This window comes from Strongylocentrotus purpuratus, unplaced genomic scaffold (assembly GCF_000002235.5).
Source record: "Strongylocentrotus purpuratus isolate Spur 01 unplaced genomic scaffold, Spur_5.0 spur5_scaffold_20, whole genome shotgun sequence".
NCBI classification, from domain to species: domain Eukaryota; kingdom Metazoa; phylum Echinodermata; class Echinoidea; order Camarodonta; family Strongylocentrotidae; genus Strongylocentrotus; species Strongylocentrotus purpuratus.
In genome coordinates this window covers 32,190,954-32,214,941 of record NW_022145606.1, presented here as the reverse complement: position 1 = coordinate 32,214,941, position 23,988 = coordinate 32,190,954, and the positions used below count along the sequence as shown (strand labels likewise).

At 37.2% G+C, this 23,988-nt stretch overlaps 1 protein-coding gene across 1 annotated transcript; it reads right to left on the bottom strand.

The window, feature by feature from the left end:
* Positions 1-4,319: 4,319 nt before the first annotated feature.
* Positions 4,320-16,095, bottom strand: LOC577697 (dnaJ homolog subfamily C member 5). The gene is made up of 6 exons (XM_030993219.1): positions 15,535-16,095; positions 9,985-10,066; positions 7,894-7,950; positions 7,223-7,375; positions 6,050-6,190; positions 4,320-5,508 (listed from the first exon to the last, which is right to left on the bottom strand). The coding sequence occupies exons 1-6, from the start codon at positions 15,669-15,671 to the stop codon at positions 5,413-5,415; spliced, it is 666 nt and encodes a 221-aa protein (XP_030849079.1). The 5' UTR covers positions 15,672-16,095; the 3' UTR covers positions 4,320-5,412.
* Positions 16,096-23,988: the final 7,893 nt, after the last annotated feature.

Genomic DNA, 23,988 nt, shown 5'->3' with positions numbered 1-23,988 from the left:
TTTTTGCTCAAAAGGGGGGGGGGGGGTAAAAAAATAATGCTCATCAACCCATTCCAGTAGGTCCATGTAGGTCCATGTTCGTACTACGTAGAGTTTACTCTGTGTGTATGTGTGTGTGTGTGTGTGTGTGTGTGTGTGTGATGGATACTATATGCTGACGTCATGCGAGGATACGTTCGGTGATTGGACGATACCATTTCGGTAGAGAATTCCAGTCGAAAACAAGGGTTCACATAAGAAAACCAAACCAGATTACTAAAACCTACTTGGCTGGGCCACTCGCTCTGCCGTTCACTTGGGTTTTCGAGATTAGTCTCTTTTTTAGTCGATCGGCGTCTATCAGACATGAGGGTGCTAGTCGTAAATCGAATAGGCCTACCTTTTCAATCAAATTGGATTGGATTCATAAGCACTATCATTCATTCATTTTCATTTTTATTTTTTTCATTTCCAACAAAATACAATACATAATAACGAATACAATGTTAAATGTATACAAAACATAATTACATTGGTAATAAACAAATCTTAATAATAATTTATACATTTTAGGAAGACAAAAAAATGAATTTTAAAATTTAATTGCATTTATATTTTGAGGAAATGGAGAGGTCCACTGAAAAGCAAAGCTTGTAAATTGTGGACCCCTCAGATAATAATGAGTGTGAACAAAATATTGAATACATAATCAATGAAAAAAGAATAGTGGCCAACAGAGAACATTTATTAAAACACGTAATTACTGTAAACAGGAAGACGTAACAAATTACATGACGGAGAAAGAACAGAAAAAAAGAAGGAAAAAAAGGGGGGGAAGGAAAAAATGCGGGCTGCGTTTGGAGGGAAGGAGAGTGAGAGAAAAAGAAAGTTGTAGAGATCGAGCACGAAATAGGGAGCGCACAAAATCCTTGAGATAGCTGAAACAAAAAGAGCAAGAACATGATGGCAAGTAGTTTTTTGTTTTGAGATGGGCTGAAGAAAGGAGGGAAAGAAAACAAAATTGGGAAGGAGTTGTTCTATCACAATACATTTCTAAATATTGTAAGATCGTAATAAGGAAAATTTTAACTTTTTTTAAAAGCAATTAGTGAAGGGGAAGTTTTCAAATCGTTGTGCAAAGTATTCCAAAATTTAGGGCCTTCAAAAATGAGCGTGTTCTGTGCAGAACATGTTCTCAAAAGAGGTAAGTGAAACTCATCGGATTGTCGAGTGGGATATCTATGAACAGCATGGTTTTTAAAAAACATATCATTAAACACAGAGGGCAGTATACCTTTATTGTAATTAAACATAATTGACCGAGCTGAAATAAGTACAAATCCTTAATTTTTCAGATGTTATTTTCAAAAAACAGAGGATCCGTATGGGAGCGTATGGGGGCATTGCAGATAATACGAATAACTCTCTTTTGCAGCAATAGAACTCTTTCCAACAATGTATGATGTGTATTGCCCCAAACTAGAAGACCGTAATTCAAATATGGCAAGATCAATGAAGAATACAGCATAAATAATGATGATTGTGGTAAGTACAATTTTAGTCTATTAATAACACCAATATTGCGCGAAATGATTTTACAAATATTATCAATGTGTGGTTTCCAAGAAAGTTTATCATCGACTGTTATACCCAAGAATTTGGTAAGAGGAACATGTTTCAAAGGGGTATTGTCAAAAATAATGTCAGAGGGTAATGAATCCAAAGAGTTACTAAATAGCATCACTATTGTTGATCTACTAAATTAAAATGGCAATCTCAAGCTCTAACGTGTGGTCTTGGGGCTACGTGCTTGTTCTTAGCAAGTTCATGGTACATTGATTCTGGGATCGCTAAATCTTTTGGTGTTCTTATTCCTACAATGGTTGAGCGTCTTGAGTCAGATTACGCTACTGTCGGATTAATATGTAGCCTGCCTGCAACACTTATGTTCCTCTTATGTAAGTAACATTGTGATATACACACATTTTCTGGTAGGAGTTAAAGTAATGGTAGCTAGTAGTAGTTTGTTTGTTTGTTTTACCTGACTGCTAAGAAACTTGTATATAAAGATGTAAAACATCAACAACAATGGTAATAATAATAACACTAATAATGATAATAATCATCATCATTGGTCAACATCAACCGCAGCATCAAACTAGTTTTTGCAGTTGTTGTTGTTGCTACTGCTGCTCTCTTTGTAGGCCTATATTAACAGTAGGTCTATGAAAATGACTTCAAATTTGTACTTCACGTAATAAAAGACATGACGAATTATATATTGGTATAATTTGCTAACTATCAGGTACCCACTACATTTTCTTTGGAGGAGAGTGGCAAATGTAAATTGATATCTTGCCATAGGACGTTATCAAAAGGGATAGTTTCTTTGACATTTCTAGTGCCCTTTTAGGAACTAAACATATAGCTCCGATTAGTCTCATTTGACAACGACCCCTATCGTCAGAGTCCAGCAGCCTAACATTTTAGACTATGGACTTTTAACCCCCAAATCGTTAACAATTCATTTTTTGTTTAAACGAAAAGCACATCCACCCCGACATACGTTGACACTAGCTCTTTCATTGAAACCCTCATGTCCCATTGACTTTTGAAAGTTCACCCACCGTAATTTGATCAAAGTGGGTCGCCAGCTTGCCATTGCCTATATAACGCACGTGTAACAAGTCGAACTGTGGACGCAATTTACCACGCGATTGTAAAATTATAGGTCAAGCACACGAAGGATAACAAGCATGAATTATCATAGATCAGTTCTTATAGTTTCATTATGTCCATTTCAGCCAACCCCCACTGTAATTTTTCCATTTCCATGTCCCCTAGGACGCTACCCCCTAGGACAACTACCCCCTGGGACAACTGACCCAAGGCAACTACCACCAGGACAACTACCCCCTAGGACACTACCCCCTAGGAGAACTACCCCTAGGACAACTAACCCCTGAAAACTACCACCCGGACAACTACCCCCTGGACAACTACCCCTTATGAAAACCATCCTCTAGGGCAACTACCCCCGGACAACTACCCCCTAGGAGAACTACCCCCTAGTACAACTAACCTCTGACAACTACCACCCAGACAACTACCCCCTAGGACAACTACGGCCAGGAAAATTTCCCCTCGACAACCAGTTCCCACTTAATTTCATACATTCAAACAAATTGACATGAAGTGCTCACTTTCTGCTTTTGTCTGGGTTAATAGTAATCACATTTTTTGTACCATTCATTGTAAAATAATAAACATATGGAAATATGAAGTAATAAACTGAAACTAATTACCATTAAAAGTATTGTTGTTATTATCATTATTGGTTGGTTGTATTTCCCGCAGGTGTTGGTTTATCTATGACCTACATGCCCACAATGCTTGCACTTAATGACTTCTTCCAAGAAAAATTCGTATTGATGAACACAATTGCGGCATACGGCTACACCGTCGGGTCCATGCTGCTCACTGTTATAATTATTATTTTTGTTATTCCCTCCCCAATCCTATAGTTTCCTTTTCTTTAATTAGATGATCTGCTGCAAAGCGTGGCAGAGAAAAATTCCGGATGTTTGTATGCGTATCATTAGTTAGAACCTAAATCAAGAATATGTTGTTTGTTTAGATTTCCGTTTATAATAAATATTTGAATTTCATTAAAAATCTGGCCGCAGGATTATCGTAGAGTGTGTGGCAGGCTTTACTCACTTAGCCTAATCATGTATTTGAAATAAACCGCCCTGATTCATTTATGCATATCTGTACAAAGTAGGAAGAATTGCGCTACAAGTACAAAGAACAGGTAATGACAAACTATATTATTGCATTCATGTTTATTTCTTAAGAATAATATAAAATGATTTATTACTGCTGAATACGATAATTAATAATTTCATCAGAACAAATTTAAAACTTGAAAAAGAGAAACAAACTTTTGACAGAACTACATGGTATAGCAATGTAAATTTGCATATAATTCAGTATATCCACCTTGGAAATCAGCACTGATACCTCACCCCAAATCAAAGTGAGCAGAAATCCATACAAACTGCTAAGATAATCTATGCGTATATACATCATAATAGCTGTGTAATATTCTTAGGCAAACAAGTTAAAATAAATGAATTTGATTTCTTTACAAACGTAGTCATATAAAGTGCAAGTTATTTTGGACTACATGTACATCACAAAATACTTGTTAACTCTAAGTTGTGCTTGTGTAACGCGAGCGATTTATCCCCCTCCTCCCTCTCCAACCCCCCCCCCCCCCTCCTCCCCCCCCCCCCAAATCCATCTCTCTCTCTCTCTCTCTCTTTCGTTTTTTCTCTCTTTCTCTCTCTCTCTCTCGTGTCTATATATTATATATGTTCTCGTTTCTTTGTTTTGCCCTATCATCTTGCTACATCATTCTTATACACCCTTTCATTCTCTCTAATTGAAAAGTTTAATCAAAAATGGAAGCTCAGTCAGTGAGGAAAAAAATATACATTAGGTCTACATCAATTTCTCTACTGCTATCTGCTGCTCAAAATGTCCCGGGCGCATTTTATTTTTTCGTACCACAGCGAGCCCAGATTCTAGTATGAACTCATTTCCATACATAACAAGCTACGAAAGCTTGCAAAGAGGTCACAAACAATTGGATTTTTTATTATTTATTGCTTTGCCTCACTATTTATAAAGGCAAAACAAAACTGAATAAAAACCGATAATAGAACCCTCAAGTCAACTCCAAAGTATATTGGTACGACATTGTCTTAACCGTTTGAGCTAACGATGGTTAAATGAAAGGTTGATTTGTATAATTAATATCACCCGGTTAATAACCCTACCGGATTCCATGTGCGCATGCGCAGGTTCCCTTTGCGAGCTCAATCTGGGCTCGCTATGGTACGAAAAAAATAAGACGCGTCGCGTCCCGGGCCCGTTGCATAAAAATACAATTGATGGTAGCTTTGCCATTAATGGCAACTTCCATTGAAAAAACCCGATTCGATTAGCTTTTGAGAGATGTTGACATGGTTGGTAGTTACTATATATAACAGGGTTAACATCAATAAATTGTATTAATTTCTATTAATGTGATCGCGATCACCGAAAGATGGCGGAATTTAAAAAACATAAAGTAGCTGTAGCGATGTCGGTAAAATACCCCGGCTGTAAGGGGTCTGAATATTGCAGATATGGCATATTAACTATCCGGACATCATTTCAATCATACTACTGGATATTGAAATTATTCAAAATGTTGTTTCTTGAGAATCTTTGATATCATATTGTCTTTAAAACTAGCTACAGCTCATGAGACCAACAATGGCCTGCTGTCAACCTTCCATCGGGTTCACTAGACGGATATCGTCGGCCTCGGAGGGTGTCGGTCTCACGGGCTGTTGGTCGGCTGCTTACATGTCCATATACTAGTTATGGTTTGGGCATTGCAAAGACTTCGTTGTTCACTCCACCCGAGGCTTCGGGTTGGTTCCTCACTGGCTCCTTGGTATCTCCTCCATCAGTACTCTAAGGAAGAAGAAGAAAAAGAAGAAAAAAGAAAAAGAAAGAAAAAGAAAAAGCAGAAGAAGAGAGAAAATGGAGTGTTTTAATTAGTTAACATGCCCATCATGGAGGTACGGGGGTAAAGACCCCTCCCCCCTTCCCCGCCTCTCTCTCTCTGTCTATTTATTTTTATTTCGGATATTCATACAAATAAATAATAAATAACATTTTCCACCAAAATGTAAACAAATGAATGAGAACGTTAGTAAGTAAAAGAATAAATAATTAACTAATTAATTAATTACAAGATAAAACGAATCAAATAAATCAAAAATAAGTACTTAAAACTTAATAAATAGGTGAATTAATTGTCAAATAAATAATTATAAAAATGAAAAATGGACAAATGAATAACAAATAAATGAATATGTAAAAAAGCAAGTAAAAAAATATGAATGACTTAATAAATTAATAAATTAATTAATGAATGAATTGATAAATAAATTGTTTATTTAACAGATAAAGCAACAAATTAATAAAAAAAAAATAAGTAAATGAAACTTACTCCACTTTCTATGTCGGAGAGATCACCATCTTCCTCATCTGATTTTGATTTACTGCACAGCCCGCAGCATCCACAGAAACAACAGAAACAACAACAACAGCAACAACAACCCGTCGCAATGAAGCATATTATTGATGTGATCTGTGTAGGAGAGAAACGAGGAGAAATTGTTATATGATTTTTGTTAAATTATAAAGATTTATTCAAAATCACAGGGGACTGCCATTTTCTACAATCCTCAGTTTGTGCGCCCCCCCCCCCGATACTTGTTTGTCACCTTTTTGCTCCAGAACTCTGTTTTGTTTTATCTTTACTTACGAATGCAATAATATTTTTAATATATATCTTAATTTAACTTCTTTCTTCAGAACCTTCAATTTTGTTTTATCCCTGAAATTCAATTCCCATCCAACCACTGTCTCTTTCTCTCTCTCTCTCTCTCTCTCTCTCTCTATCTCTCTTTCTCTCTCTCTCTTTCTCTCTCTCTCTATCTCTCTATCTCTCACACACACACACACACACACTCTCTCTCTCTCTATGCTACACCATAGATTATATTCTCCCACATACTTCTTCACCTACAGAGGGTTTTATAGATGGCACCCATTTATCATTAAAAAAAAGATGGAACCCGTAATTTTCCATACGCATTTTTGTTATCGCTCTTTTTTGTTTTACATATATTATTCAATAAACTTCTAAGCAAATCTGAGAACACAATCATGTATAACTTGTTGATAATTTGAAATAATGTATTCGCTCTGGTTTTACATATATTATTGGATGAACTTCTGAGCAATTCTGAGAACACAACCATGTACCCTTGTTGATAATTTGAAAAAATATATTAATTCATTTTTCTCTTTCTCGCTCCCCCCCCCCTCCTCTCTCTCTTTCTCTCTCTCTCTCGCTCTCTCCCTCTTTCTCTCTCTCTCTCTCTTTTCACTTGTCTCTTTCTCTCTTTCTCTCTCTCTCTCTCTTGCATTTGTCTCTTTGTCTCTTTGTCTCTTTCTCTCTCTCTCTTTCTCCCTCTCTCTCTCTCTCTCTCTTTTCTCTAACTTCCGTTTCTCTTTCTCTCTCTTTCTCTCACGTTCTCTCTCTATATATGTATATATATATATATATCTTTCTCCTCACACACACGCATATACATCACCCACTACCGATAGTTACCTTGAAGCATTTGCTGTTGAACATGAAGTAGAGTCCTACGTAGTCATCCCCTACGGTGTCGGCTATGTAGAGACCCAGTGATCCGTACTCGTCATAGATCTGTCTCTTCTTCTCGTCTGTCAATACTTTATGTGCACGGTTGATCTCTTTAAACTGAACGAAAGATGGCGAAAACAAAAAAACAATAAAATATTGTACCAATACTTATTATAATAAGGTACTGTGTTTCAACTAGTGCACCCTTTATCTTTGACTAACGAAACATACAAGCAACAACAAACAAAAAACAAACACAAATTACAGGGAGTATGAATAATTTACTTGCTTCGCAGAAAAACATCGTCAAACAAATTTGATTTTTAAAGAAATAAGGAAAGGTTGAAATAAAACAAAAATGAGGACGGTCCAGATTTTGTACACCTCCATCCTTTACAGAACTTTTAGATCTCCCCCTTATCGAATGGCAAAAGAAAGAGAAACAATTGAGATGGAGAGAGGAGAGAACGGAACCTGAAAAGAGGATGATCATAACTATCTCTCTAAATCCTCTCACTCCTCTTCCTTTCGGTAGCCATTTTAATTTGCATTTCATCCGTCTCTGCCCCTCCCCTCCCTCCCCAGCCCCTCCCCTTCTGGCTGCACCCACACTACTCCTTTGTCTGGCTACGTACCTTATCTTCTGCTGTAGGGTCGTCCCTATTTTTATCTGGATGATACCTCAATGCTTGCTGTGTGAGAAGAAAGAGAAAAAAAGATATAGTTACATTCTTATAAACATTGAGTAAAACATTTTGCACAGCACGAGGTTAATCATGATTGTAACTCACCAAATTTTGGCATTTCCTTTTCCCAACTGAAAGGTAATGCAAAGTTTTGAGAAATTTGAAAATAGGCTGGATAGTGGTTCTTTAAAATTTGGATATATTTGGATGCCCCTGTGGATGTATTATAAGCACTAGAAGATTTAGCTTTTGAGAAATTGAATATCATAACAATTTGAATATGTTAGTAAACCGTTATATTTGGTTTGAGATTAGGTTTAAATTTTAGGTTAGGATTAGGTATACTACTTTATTCCACCTTTCTTCATCCTTTTAATTTCTTATGATCGTGTCCCCATCACCCCCCCCCCCCTCTCTCTCTCTCTCTCTCTGTCATCCACTTTTTGCATACGTGTCTCTTTCTTTTTTGTTTGTGATATCGTTGTAATTTGTTTGACAGCAACTGTATTTTCTATGCGATACATCGTCGCTAGAAAATATAGTTTGTTAGCTTCCCACTTTTTATCACATAACAGGACATAAAGTGTTACAGGTGTTTAGGATTGACGAGCACGATAGAGAGTATCGCGCAGAGAAGCAATGTGGACTTTTCGATTTGCACGTCGACATAGTGGACTGCTACGTGTGACGTCCTTTTAAAGGTAATACAAAGTTTTGGTATGGGGTCATTACTTTAGTTCAAATGAACATATTGGAAGCATACGATCCTATAATATTCAGTGATCGTTGTCGCGGTTGAAATCGAGTCTTAAGTTATGATATTAAAAATAATAAAGTATTTATGTTGTATAGCTCCCTCTCAAGGTCAAGATATTAATTTAGCTTTAAAACAATGTTTCTTGACTTAAATCGACCGATTTGCTATTCCCGTTTGGAAATTATTTATCAGAACTGCATATCCTGATATTTTCGTGGTCGCAGCTACCATTGGATGGCCGTATAAGATATTTGAAATTTATCGAAATTTACCCGGGAGCACCGGTAAACTTTTATATTCAATTTTTCACGAAAGCAGAAGTGTTTTATGGGCTAATCTATATGCTTATCCTCAATGGCATCCAAATATATCAACATTCTAAAGAATCGCCATCCGGCCATTTTCCAAATTTCCCAAAACTGGCAATGCCTTAAAGCAGTCCACTATGTCGACGTGCAAATCGAAAAGTCCTTACTAGTATGCATGGGCGTGGCAGGGAAGACATAGCCTTGTCACACTCGTATCCTCTTAAAATCAAATAATTTCATTGCGGAGTAAACGCAATTTCAAATGTTTCAAAACCGGTGAAGCCAAATACGTTCAACTCTCAGAACAGTGTAACAAATTACCAAATTAAATGCCGCCAAAAATGATGTTGAAAATTTGCACTTTATCAAGCAACCAAATTGTCAAGCTGAGTTATGTAAGTGCAGTTTTGACATTATGATTTTTCCGGAGTTCTTTTTCTTATCAGTTTTTATCTCTGTTTTTTTTTAGCCTAGACTTCCTTTATAGGTCATGTACACCTTTTTGCGTACAGTGTTTGTTCGTTGCATGCATGTCAGACGAATCACCACATAAATACAGATTCATAGGAGGTAAAGAACATTACAAATAAAACTTAGCCGCCGTTCCTAGCCAATACTGACAGGCTATATTCTATCCATGTACCCTCTATCCCTCCCTGCCTTCCTCCCCCCTTCTATCTCTCTCTCTCTCTCTCTATCTCTCTCTTTCTACCTATCTATCTCTCTCATTTTCTTCGTCCCCCTACTTCCATATTTCTGTCTTTCTCTCACCTTTCTGTATGCTTTCTTTATTTCTTCCTCCGACCCTCCCTATTCTCTCTCGATCTCGCTCTCTCTTCTCTCTTTCCTCTCTCTCTCTCTCTCTCTCTCTCTCTCTCCACCCCTTCTCTCTCTGTCTCTCTATCTTTCTATCTCCTTTTCTTGCTTCTTCTTCTCTTCCTACTACCTACTTCTGTCTTTTTTTTTCTTTCTTACCTTTCTGTATGCTTTCTTTATTTCTTCCTCCGAAGCTCCCCTATTCAAGTTGAGCAGAGCATAAAGCGACTCCCCAGATACACTGAAAATGACATTTAGAAATAGACAAATTGATGAATAAATAGGTAAATGAATAATTCGATAATGCGTTTATTTCATAATCAAAATAGACAACGGTACAAATAGACCGTAATTATTCAGAAATATATCACAATATAGCATACATAGCCCAGGACAATGGATTTGCCAAAACAGGGCATGAAATATAAAACATGTAACATACCAATGTACAAATATTATGATATATAGTTCAATGAGAAAATGTATATGACATAGTTAACATTTACGGTTATATTAATCAAATGGAAATAGATTTAGTATAAATCTAATTTTTGTTATAAGGGAATGGCGTGTTAAAAACTGTTAAGATAATATATTAATTCATTAATTATTTGATGGATACAAATTATGATTAAAATAATAATAGATACATTAATCAATAAATTATTCAATTATTCAATCAATGACTAATTACATAATATCAAACATTTTCTACATGTTAATAATGTGGGGAGGAGCAATTCCATTCAACGGATGGTCGCAAGGAAGCACGAGACGTTCCGAGCAAACGCACACACACGCACACACTTAACAAATTGTATTCAAAAAGATAATTAATTTCAGGATGTTTTAAACATTTGTCTGTTATTTGTATGAGAAAGTGAAACTATTTTAAGAGTCACTAAAATTGATATAGTCGATATTTTCAACATCTTTTAGAAACGTTGTATTTCCTTCAAAAGGGGGGTTGAAGTTGCATAGGCCACCTTCACCTCCAAGGGTGTAGGGATGTATGTATACCGCCCCCTCCACCCTCCCCCTTCTCCCCTCCCCCCCCCCCCCCCCCCCCCGTTATGGAATTACGCCGGTCCCGTGAACATACCAACCGTTTTCGACACTACAATGACGTGATCTGTCAGCCTAGCAAAATATCCATGTATTTACTACTATCAGTTGATTAAATACCGAAGTCAATCTGATAAATAGTTGGACTTTGGAGTTCGTGTCGGGTTCATTCAATTATTGACACAGTTAAGCACCTCTTAACGTGTATGTTGGTACATGTATATATGCAGTTCTTTATTAAAGGAAAATCCATCTTCATTAGCAAACGGCTCTTAAAGCTTATCTGCCATAGTTTACATGAGGGATTAGAGCGCCCTGCAAGATCACTGGACAGGTGGCTATCTCATCAACTCAGCTCTCAGTTAACATAAGAAAAAGAGGATCATGGGGGACCAATGGTCACCGATTACGCATTGTTTGTTATATAGAGGGCGCAGGTAGCTACAAGTAGTGCAGTGGGCCTTTAAAGAAATCATATTATAAATGTAGACTGGTGGTCAATTTCTGAAATCTATGTAATCAATATGAATTTCAAATTTGTTGAATCATTAATCACTGTGAAGTATAATGACGGATAACTTTTCATTTTTCCAACACATAAAATGACTTAAGTCACTTGTCTCAAAATCTATCACTCAGGAGGGGCTTCTATTTTAAGAGGACCTATGGTAATATATTATCCATAACATGTTTTGAGTAGTTCCTAAAGGGTAAAGGCAATCGGGGAAAAAACAAAATAATGTTGCTCTTGTACACAACAAACGGGAGAGTTGTCCACGACTAAGTCACAATCCACTAACAACACACAGGTATAACAATCTCATATCATCACTGTATTATTATTGTTTCAATTTATTTCAAACTTTCGCCTTTCAGTTTCTCTTATTGTTCTGCTTTCATGCAAATGAAGTTATTATAAGGGTTGGATTGCCCTTTAAAGGTAAAGACCAGTATTGGAAACGCCCCAATTTCAAAAAATGAAATGGAAGCTCTCATTACCAATCATGTTAAAGAATATGTTTTGACTAATACATGATGATAACAAATTTGCCGGGAAACCGCCTACTAATTCATATATTTGGTAAATTTGTTTCTCTCATGGTCTGTGAGAGATATAGGGTAGTCCCATATACATCTTTCTGTGTATAGTGCTTGTAACTTTACGAAGAATGGGCTAAATTTCTTATCATTTTGATGATTCCAGAACCTTGCAGATGCTAGATGCTAGATGCTAAATGATCAACCTTTTCTGATCGATTCCACAACGTTTCTTTCACAATGCAATCGCATGACAATAACTGGTCTTTACCTTTAATAGCAAAAACGAGACATGTGGGTATTTGCTATTAGTGCATGTAGTTAAAGTTCAAGTATACATGAATATTAATTCATTAATTATTAATTGATGGATACAAAATATGATGAAATAATAGATAAATTAAGCAATAAATTATTCAATTATTCAATCAATGACTAATTAAATAATATCAAACATTTTCTACATGTTAATAATGTAGAGAGGAGCAATTCCATTCAACGGATGGTCGCAATGAGGCACGAGACGTTCCGAGCAAACGCACACACACACTTAACAAATTTTATTAAAAAAGATAATTAATTTCAAGATGTTTCAAACAATTTTCTGTTATTTGTATGTAAAAGTGACACTATTTTAAAAGTCATTAATATTGATTTAGTCGCAATTTTTATCATCTTTTAAAAACTGTTTTCCCCTTCAAAAATTGGGATATAGTTGCATAGGCCACCTCCACCTTCAAAAATGTAGGGATGTATGTATACCTCCCCCCCCCCGCCCCCCCCCCCCCCCCCCCCCCCCTGTTATGGAATTACGCCGGTCGTCTAGGTCATGCCCGTGAAAATACCTACCGTTTTATACATTACAATGACGTGATCTGTCAGCCTAGCAAAATATTTATGTATTTACTATTTATCAATTGATTAAATACCGAAGTCGATCTGATAAATAGTTGGACTTTGGAGTTTGTGTCGGGTTCATTCAATTATTGGCACAGTTCATTGTCTCTTAACGTGTACATTGTATGTTGACATAATATGCAATTCTTTATTAAAGGCAAATCCATCCTTATTTAGCAAACGGCTCTTAACGAAAGCATATTATAAGATGTAGACCGGTGGTCAATTTTTGACATCTATGCAAATTTTTGCAAATCACTATACTGTACGTATGTTAACTTCGAATTGGCTGAATCGGTAATGTCACTGTGAAGTAATACCGTATAACTTGTCATTTTTTCCAACACAGAAAATTATTTAAAGGTACTATGTCCCATTTGCACGCCAAAAAATGAAAAAGTTAAATTCCAACTGCATTTGAAAGATAATACCAATTTAGAAATTCCCTAAAAAAGGTGGGGCTAAAAAAGGTCTCCAAGTGAGAAAATAACGACTGTTAGTTGTCAAATCGACTTTAGGGCTATAGAGCCCAAAAGTAATAGTCTTAATTTTCAGACAATTGTACCGAATGGTCATACGTTTTATGCTGCGCAAAGATTCAATCAGTTCAATCTTGGCCATCACAAGAAGTGGGTTATTGATGTAGACAAATGCTCATGTACCCTTTACAACTCTTTTCAATGTATGTTATTATCAAAGAAGAAAAAAAGCCAGTCAGTCACTCAATAGTGTCTGACAGTGAAGTCTAGCAAGTAAACGGGTTTCCTTGCATAATTTGAATATGAGGACACTGCTAACGTTTAAATTTTACAGATAGGACATACATGACATATTCATAGTTCCTGCAAAGTTCTACAGCATTTGAGGTTGGCTGCAAAAGGGACATAGTACCTTTAACGTCACTTTTCTCAAAATCTATCACTCAGGAGGGGCTTCTATTTTTAGAGGACCTATGGTAATATATTATCCATAACATGTTTTGAGTAGTTCTTAAAGGGAGAAGGCAATCGGGGAAAAACCCAAAATTAATGTTGCTCTTGTACACAACAAACGGGAGAGTTGTCCACGACTACGTCACAATCCACTGACAAAACTCAAAATCTCATATCATCACTCTCTTTAATATTGTTTCAATATATTTCAAACTTTCGCCTTTCAGTTTCTCTTATTGTTCTGCTTTCATGCAAATAAACGTACAGTATTATAGTAAGGGTTGAATTACCCTTTAATAGCAAAACCGAGACGTGTGGGTATTTGCTATTAGTATTAGTTCATGTATAATGTACTCCAAGTTCAGGGATAGATGAAGGAAGTGACGGCAATTAAATAAAAGAGATTTGGTATGAACCAAAACTAAATTCGGAATCATTCGAGTTTTTGAAGTGCCTAAATACTTCTGCCTAATAAAGTAAAACAAACTTGTGACAGATAAAGAAACGTAATGGTATTCAATTTTCATGATGGTAATAGACCTCAAAATTTGCTGGAAGAATTCAAATGTTAAAATAAATCGGTAAACTGACATAATGAATGCAAGATATCTCCTTAAATTTATGCTGGGTATTGTAGAAAATATTGGCTGGTATCTTGTTTGGGATTATTGTCCTTATTATTATTATCAGGCAATTACCTGTTGAATTATTTTATTATTGGTAACATGGCAATAAATATAATGGTATTTTGTACCCCAAGTAGAGGAAGGTGTCTACAAAAAAATCAGACTTGCTACGAAACTGAATCATTCGAGATTCTGACTAGCCAAAATATATTTACCTAATAAGATATCACTTACCTAATAAGGTAAAACAAATGTAACGGATAAAGAAACGTAATGGTACCTGATGGCAAATAATAGACCTTAATATTCAAATAGCTGAAGTGTTGAAAGAATTCAGTATACACTGATATCTTCTTCTTCCTTCTTCCTTCTTCCTCCTTACTTCTTCCCCCTTACTTCTTCCCCCTTTTCCTTCTTCTTTTATCTGTTTTCCTTCTACTTGTCATGTTGTGGTTGTTTGTTGTTTTGTTATATTGTCTTGTGTTTTTCAAGTCCTCGTAGGCACAACAATTGAAAAAACAAAATTATTCTTTTCTGGGGGATCCACAAACTACTAGCACTGCTTTTTAGTGGATTCCCCCCCCCCCCCCCATTTTCTCAGAAATTAAGAATTTCTTGTAACAATTGTATTATGTGTTAAGTGTTTTTGTATGGTTACCAAGAAAAAATGAATTATGTACATACACTTTTGTTATACTTTCTGTAATAATATATGTAATACATTTTTTAAAATCTTTCTGTTGGAAATGAAATGAATATGAATTGAATGAATACAATTGATATAATGGAGGATAGATACATGAAATCTTCTGCTGGGTTGTAAAAATATTGACCGAAGTTTACTTAATATGGAAATGACAATAACCGGGAAGCTCCACATCTAATACTCAATAAGCTTGTTGTGGATATAATTATATCGAATAAATATGGATAACAAAGATAAAGTGTAATTTGGCCATTTAGCAGGTATGTGCTTTAAATATTATGTTTGACCGGTAATATAGATATATTTGTGTGTGTACATATTGTATGCATGTATGTTTATATTATGTGTATATATGTAAATATATATATATTGAGTAACAGATGATGACAGCATATTCTTCAATCAAGATCGACTTGCCAAAAAGAAAATAACAACAATACAATACCTCATTGATCGGGTGTCCGAACCCGCTGTCGTCTTTTCTTTCCCCGACGTCGGGTCACCTGTGTCATTTTCTGTCGTATTTCCCGCCGTTTCCTCGGGCGGACCCGCAGGGTTATTGCCGTCTCCACCAAGCCCCATATCTCCGTAGCGTTATATATATCCTACTTTCACGTTACTCCAATGTATAAATCGTGTCCTATACTTGTCTCAGTTTCGGACATCGGATGGTCCAATAGATTGCGATTTACTTGTAATTGCAGAATCCCTTGTTGTGGTTAAAATGGTGAATAAACCATACAAATCATGCCCAGTGTTAATAGTTGTTGCCAAAATCAAACCATTCTGTCGAAATGTTCTCTCTGAAATCTCCACGTGAAGATATAGTTGGAATGTAGGTGTGTCCCCTCCGGTATGCAGTATAGTAATCTAGTAAGTAAATGTGGCAATACATGCAACGATTATATAATATATCTACGCCTCCGTCGCTTGTACTGCTGATCGTACAACGTTGGGCGCATTAACTTATCACAGTCTGTACTTTGTACTTATGCGTAGTGAACTACATGTATATATTACTATACACATATACACGTAAAATGTATATACCACTGTGTATGCATAGTGTTGCTGTTGTAAAGTTGTAAAGCGTTCAGTTGTAAAGCGATATGACTGAGTGCACACGTTCTAAGGAAAGCGGGGAACCACCCTTGCTCGTCAACAGGGAGCAATAGAATCTATATACCCGTAGAAATAAAGGTAAATTCAATCAATACGTCTGTAAATAGGGCTATCGCTGATAACAAGTCTGCATTAACATCTTAGTCAGGTGGCTAAGCGTCAAATTTCTCGATTATCGTTACTTGCCGGATAAAAGCACAATTTTTGGTACAGGGCTTCCTAATTAGGACTTACTTAACGATATTAGGCTAGGAGCCTACGGCAACAAAATTAACTTAAGGGTGTGAGGGGCGGGGGCGTCTTTGTGGAGCCCCAAATAACTATATAACATTGATTTGTTGTTGTACAAATGCCATTTTTGGTACAGGGCTTCCTTAGGACCTACTAAACGATATTGGGGTGGGAGCCCCCAGCAAAAATATCATATAAGGGTGTGGGGCGGGGGCGTGACCTCGTAGCCCCCAAATAATTTAGAAGGTAATATAACATTTATTTGTTGTTGTACAAATGCCAATTTGGTACAGAGCTTCCTTAGGACCTACGGAACGATATTAGGGTAGGAGCCCCCGGTAAGAATATCATATATGGGTATGGGGCGGGGGCATCGCTTCGTAGCCCCCCAAATAATTTAGAAGGTAATATAACATTTATTTGTTGTTGTTACAATTGCCACTTTTGGTACAGGGCTTCCTTAGGACCTACTGAACGATATTAGGGTAGGAGCCCCCGGCAAGCTGAGAATATCATATAAGGGTGTGGGACAGGGGCGTCGCCTCGTAGTCCACACATAATGTGTGAGGTTATATAACATTGATTAGTTGTTGTACAAACGCCATGGGCCCCCAATCACCCGTATATGAATATGTATGCCGGGGGCTCCTACCTTACCATCATTCAGCAGGTCCGAACGAAGCCCTGTACCAAAAATGGCGTTTGTACAACAACAAATCAATGTTTTATTACCTTCTAAATTATTTGGGGGCTACGAAGCTACACACTCGCCCCACGCCCTTATATGATATTTTTGTCGGGGGCTCCTACCCTAATATCGTTCAGTAGGTCCTAAGGATGCCCTGTACCAAAATGGCATTTGTACAATAACAAATCGATGTTATATAATTATTTGGGGGCTCTAAAAGACGCCCCTGCCCCCACACCCTTAAATTGATTTTTTTGCCGGGGGCTCCTAGCCTAATATCGTTTAGTAGGTCCTAAGGGATCCCTGTACCAAAAATGGTGCTTTTGTCCGGTAGGTAACGATAATTTCACTAAACCACCTTATCTGGGGGGGGGGGGGTGCGTTTATAATCTCGAAAAGTATATGAATTGTTGCGATGAAAGAAAAATAGTGTGGAGGTAGCTTTTGACTTGTAATAGGGACTTTTAGATTTGCACAACGACAACGTGGATTGCTACGATCGACGTCATTTTAATGCACTGCCTTGAATGGACGTCACACGTATCAGTCCACGCAAATCTAAAAGTCCCTATTGATAAATATAACTTGGAACTATGTCCTAGATTAGTCCATATAGACTAATGTACTTTTCTTACTGGGGAAAGATATAAATAGCTTGTATTCGTAGACGATACGTAAAGTTTTCCTAGAAACCCCTTTACATAATAGATTTACTAATTATTCTATAATTATTGTATATATGTTCCCCCCATATCTTTTTTTTTTTATCTATCCAACATTTCTTGCATGCCCTTGCTGCGGATATATGCAGTGGTATATAGGGGCAGTGGAGTGTCTTTAAAAGTAAAGGCACCAACAAGATGGGCACTTTTACCATGTGAAAAGCAACATGTAACCTTGTCTTGTACCAAAAAAATTTAGTTTTTGAAAAAGTATTCAATTGTTCAGAAATAATAATAATAATAATAATAATAGTGAACATTTACAATGCGCCATGTCTGTTGAAAATGACACTCCTGTCGCAGTTGTGTAGAGATTATATAGTGAGCGTTACAAGTCTGGCCGCTATAAGTTCTGGAGTTGTTGGAAGCGTTGCAGCTGGTAGTCAGGAAGATATACCAGAAGAGAATTGCACAAGTCTAAGCGAAAAAAATATGAGGGAATGAACCATGGTTTCAGTAGCCTTACGTGTCAGGAATCTTCGGATGTGCGAATAGTTGCGGAGTTGGAATCTAATATAATGGCTAAATAATCTAAATAAGCAGTCAAATTAATTGGGATGGTATACATTTGACTGGAGAGGGGATAGAGTTGTTCTGAAGAGAACTAAGCAAACAAGTCGTCAGGTGCTATGCACCAAAAATCAAATGGACGTGTGCCAATAGAACTGAAAAGGCTATGGACTAAAATACCACAGAGGAAGAAGGCAAGTGACACTATGAGCATGACGGACAAAGAAAACGGACAAAATATACAGTTCCTCAGGTAGACAAAGGAACATCCCTTCACTGCTATTATGTAAAAATGTGTAAAACAGGTGTCACATGCATATTCACCTGTTTTACTCAATTTTACATAATAGCAGTGAAGGGAAATTCCTTTGTCTACCTGAGGAACTGTATATTTTGTCCTCTTTCTTTGTCCGTCATATTCATAGTGTGAAGATGGGTAAGTTACAAGGGTAAATGGATGGGACAAGAGAGTGGAGGAAGCTGAATCGACATCGACATCGACATCGACGGAGCCGAAGGAGGGAGAAGATTATTTTTTCTCTATTTATCCTCTTTCGAGGGACTTTATTTGTCATATCATAAAATAACAGCTATTTACAACAGTGTTTAAATACAGAATTCATGCAGTTGTAACATATTATGCATAGTACAGAACATGAAACTAATGTGACATAATCACTAACTAAATAATGAAAACATTTTTGTAACTTTTGTAACTTCTTTTGTATCGAATTTCTTTCGATTACATTTCATATTGAGATAGGTGCGAATTTCCACCTTTAATTCTTTTATCAAAGATACAGCATGTATCCTGTGCTTTTCACTTCCAAAACATTCTGTAATATAGTTTCTATAGATAATAAACTGAGCGAATGGAGAAGATGGCAAGGACAAGGAAGGACAGACAGAAGCGCCAAAGAAAAGGACACAGAAGCAGTTGTGAGCCCCCCCCCCCCCACTCAGTGTCATTTAGGGTACGCATATGCGTGTTCCCTCCTTTGAAAACACCCCCTAAGTCCGTGTGTAAAGTCAATTTTGTGTGTGTACGAGCCGGACTTTGGTGCGTGAAAAGTACCCCTTTACCGGACATGTTGGTAATACGCATGCGGTCATTCCGACCCCGGAGTGGGGGGGGGGGGGGGGATCGGGTTGTGAGGAAGAAGGAAATGAGAACAGAAGCACGGTATCCAAATCGACATGGATGGGTTTGTAATGGCAACAAAACCGGCCTCCTGACCCAGGCGTGGATCCAGGATTTTCCAATTTTCCAGGGGGGGGGGCGGAAATTTGAAAATTGCGCACACCGCTTTTTGAAGGTCATATTAGAAGCACCATACCGGTACAATTTTTGACATTTTCATCGGGGGGGGGGGGGGGGGTATAGCCTCTTGCCCGAAAAAGTAATTTTCTGGTTTCACAATTCGGCTAGTGAGCGAAGCGAGCGAGCAACAATTATGTATTTTGTGAAAGTGTTATTTATCACCAAAATTAACGAGAAAAAGATTTTAAAAAACTCATATTCGGGCAGCTCGCTGTCGAAGATTTGTTGTACCATTCTCGATTCTTATTACTTGACTGAATTCAGCCCCCCCCCCCTCCCGGGCGAAGCACGGAAGCTTTGGCCTTTTATAGTTTTATGAAATTATTAGAGAAAGATGATGATTCGTTGTTCCATTCTGAATTCAGTTGCCCCCCTCCCGAGCGATGCGCGGAAGCTTTGACATTTCATTAAATTATTAGAGAAAGAAGACAATTCGTTGTACTGTTCTCGACTAGTCAGAACTTTCAAAAATGTTTCCTTGTCTGCTCCTTTTTCGTCCTATGTCCTCTTACTGCCCCTAGCACCCCTGGCTACGCGCCTGCTTTAAAGGGAAAATGACACAATCGTGATTGTGATAGCACACAATTAGGTTAGTAGGAATGAAAGGGGAAAAAGAACTATTACACCAACCATGAATAAATCACGGCCGGGAGCGTCATAGTTTTGTGTTATCGGGCGAGGGCCGGGGCGTAGCGACCAAGCGAGATTTTGCAATGTTGAATGCTGAAATTATGCATTCTAGAAAATCCCTAAGCCCAATATGTACGTTCTTTCCGCTATATTTCTTTCTAGCTGTATTTCTAAATTTCCTGGGGGAAGTGTCCCCCTATCGGGCCCAGGATTTCCGCCTCTGTCCATGATTACTACCAACATGAGTTCAAATACAAGCACAAGCGAGTTGGTATGAGCTGAATCCAAATGAAGGGCAAAATAAGAGTTGTGAAGCGGCCCTACCGTTGATTTAAAATGTGACTGTTGAGTATGTAACTTCTATTTAAAAGACATCCAAGATATTGTGCCCTTTTCAAATTTCTCACTAAAGAGTGATGACCGGAGGGGCTGTTCTTAACGTTTAACTTTGAATCCGCGGCTCGAGATTTTATGCAGCCGGCCCGGCCCCCCTCTATTCAATAACGTTTGCCAAGCCTTCTGGAATGAACCCAAATCTCCCGATTACAGTTTTCCCTTGTTCGTCGTTACTGTCACTTAGCGCCATTTCCTTGTCTTTTACCCTCTCTCACCCGACTTTTCTTTTCCCCACCCCCCCCCCCCCCCCCGCCCACTCAGTGTTATCTAGGGTACGCACATGTATGTACCCTCTCTTTGAAAGCACCAATTTATCTCCGGTGTATAAAGTCAGTACGGGCCGGACTTTGTTGCGTGAAAAGTAACTCTTTATCGGAAATTTTGGGAACACAAATTCAGTCCCTCCGACCCAGAGTGGGAGGGAGGGGAGGGGGGGGGTGGGGGTTTCTTTATCTTTTCTCTTCTCTTTTCTTTTCTCTTCTTTTTTCCTTCCTCTTCTCCTTTCTTTTCTCTTCTCTTTTTTTCTCCTCCCCTTCTCCTTTCTTTTTTTCTCTTCTTTTCTGCCTCTTTTTTTTTCTTCCTTTTTTTGCGCCGCCAATAGGGGGGCCGCGGCCGTTTCGCCCCCCTCCCCCTGGATCCGACACTGCCATGGTCTAAATCTAACCCACGATTTAACACACGGTTTAAGCATGCCTAAGAGAGCATGCGCGCTCAGTACACTTAGTTACTCCACTTAGTAAAAGTTGAGGAGCACACGCTAACCGTGTTTGATTGGTAGCGTAACACACACCAACCATATGGTGGCCCTGAAGGGACATCGCGAATCACAAACTCTGTTGTGAAATTCGTGATGTAATATGCGACAAAATCGCATATTTTGTCGCGAATTTCGCCATGAATAACGTGACAGAATATGCATCTCGTCCAATATATTGTAACGAATTTTAGATGGTTGTAGTTATCTTCTTTCTACTATAAATTATCTCTGCTTTCGTTCTCTCTCTCTCTCTCTCACTCTCATGCTTATTATAAGGGTCATTTCTCTCTCTACCCCTCACCCCGACTTCTCTCTTTATATAGTTATACCCATTCTTTATCTCATTCTGTTTTATCCTTCACTTTCTTTCCATCCTTAGCCCTCCTTTCCCCATTTATCTCCCTCTCTTTCATAATAATTATCTACCCCCATTTTCGGCACGCCTTCCATATCACCCGACTCAGTGTCACTCAACAATAAGCCACTACGGAGATAGCAGTTGTACAAACGACCCCCAAATATCCACAGATCCTTATAAACATGGAGACGTCCCACGTTGTGCATTTTTAATTAATCACTGCCAGATATTAAATGGAGGTGCTTCGTAAATACATTTTGCTTGCACTATTGAAAAAAGGTATTCTTCCACCTGTGTATTATAACGTACCACTGGGAAATGGTGCATAAATCAATGATTACATAACTTTCATGAACACGTATCCAGCAGTCATTTGTATGGGTTTTTAGTTTTGTACATAATGCCCTCTCTGAAGGGGCGTATAGTGATGAACTTCACTTTTGTGCACCCTGGCACACTTGCAGCTCCCTTATCTCTTTACATGAGTTTGTTCATTCTTATTATGTACTTGTCTCTTGCCATGCTGTATTGGATTGTGCTTTTTATATGAAGAGTCGAATAAATAATGATAATAACAGTATTTTCAAAATAATTATTAAAAAAATACAAGAGTCATAAGAAAAATACTTAAAGTAGATATTCATTGATTTTAAAAACTATACCTTTATTTTCATTATTGCAAAGTTGCAACTTTGATTCGACAAGGTTGTCAAAATGCAATGCTTGGAAACATTCGAAGTAATGATTAGTTACAAAACGCTTAAATACAGCCCCGGCATAGCACCTGAAGAGCTCTCTGAACGCTGCTGAGATGTGTGAGATCACAGGATGGACATGATTTGCACAAGCAGACGATGTCCCATGACATCTCACACATTTTCAGTGCCTGATTTTTCATTTTCTCTGGAGTTCTTTCTCTTACTTCACTACCGCCAGGCTAAATGTAAAATCTATTGCCTCACTCTAAACCCCGCGCATGGTTTTATTTTGATGACAAATTCAGCGATACAATAATATAAAGGAATCTGTCGCTTGTAAACAAAATGAGACGCCATTGTATAATCTGTCAGAGGTAAAAATGTCAGAGGAAAAAATGTCAGAGTTAAAAATGTCAGAGTTAAAAATGTCAGAGGTAAAAATGTCAGAGGTAAAAATGTCAGAGGTAAAAATGTCAGAGGTAAAAATGTCAGAGGAAAAAATGTCAGAGGTAAAAATGTCAAAGGTAAAAATGTCAGAGGTAAAAATGTCAGAGGTAAAAATGTCAGAGGTAAAAATGTCAGAGGAAAAAATGTCAGAGGTAAAAATGTCAGTGGTAAAAATGTCAGAGGTAAAAATGTTTGATTGTGAATTAACCTCTATCCTGTGTATTTACAAACAAAAGATTTTAGTTATCAGAATCAGTTTCATATCCCCTTTTGAATGGTTTAATAATAATAATAATAATAATAATACATATGATTTATAAGGCGCCAAATCCACTTGACAGTCAAATGCTCAAGGCGCAGCTTGAAAAATGCCATCACATTTATATACACTAAACTAAATTTGAAAGATAATAGCTTTGCAATTAATATGTTCATATGTTATGGGATGTCGTCTGCTTGGGCAGTATTGGTCCATTATGTGACGTCATTAAAACATCGTTATTTTTCTGGCGAATCTCTCGTATATCCCAGATGCTATGGAGGTGGTTGTATTTGTATTTTTATAAATCACCAGATATATAGTTTACCTAAAACTTGTACGATGGCCAATTGTTAGCTTACCAGTTTGTAGTGATACATTAGTTGACATATTTGTGATTTTCTTTGAATTTCCACCTTAACACAACATTATGTAAATATACATTTGTTTTATTTTACTAAAAGTAATGAAAATTTAAAATTCTCTTTATCATGATTCAATATAATTCTGTTTACGCCAAGAATCTTATCGTTTTAGTTATGTATTAGTGAAATGATAAAAACTCAACATAAATAGTGATATTTTGAAAGGAAATGGCAAAAAATACATGATCATTGAAACAAATGAAACTAATCACCATTATAATAAAACTTTATCTCATAAACAACAAATAATGTAATATTACTTTATGTAGTAAATCAAAACACAAAGATTGCACTGTTGACATTAATATGAACACAAACAATGACAACAAGAATAA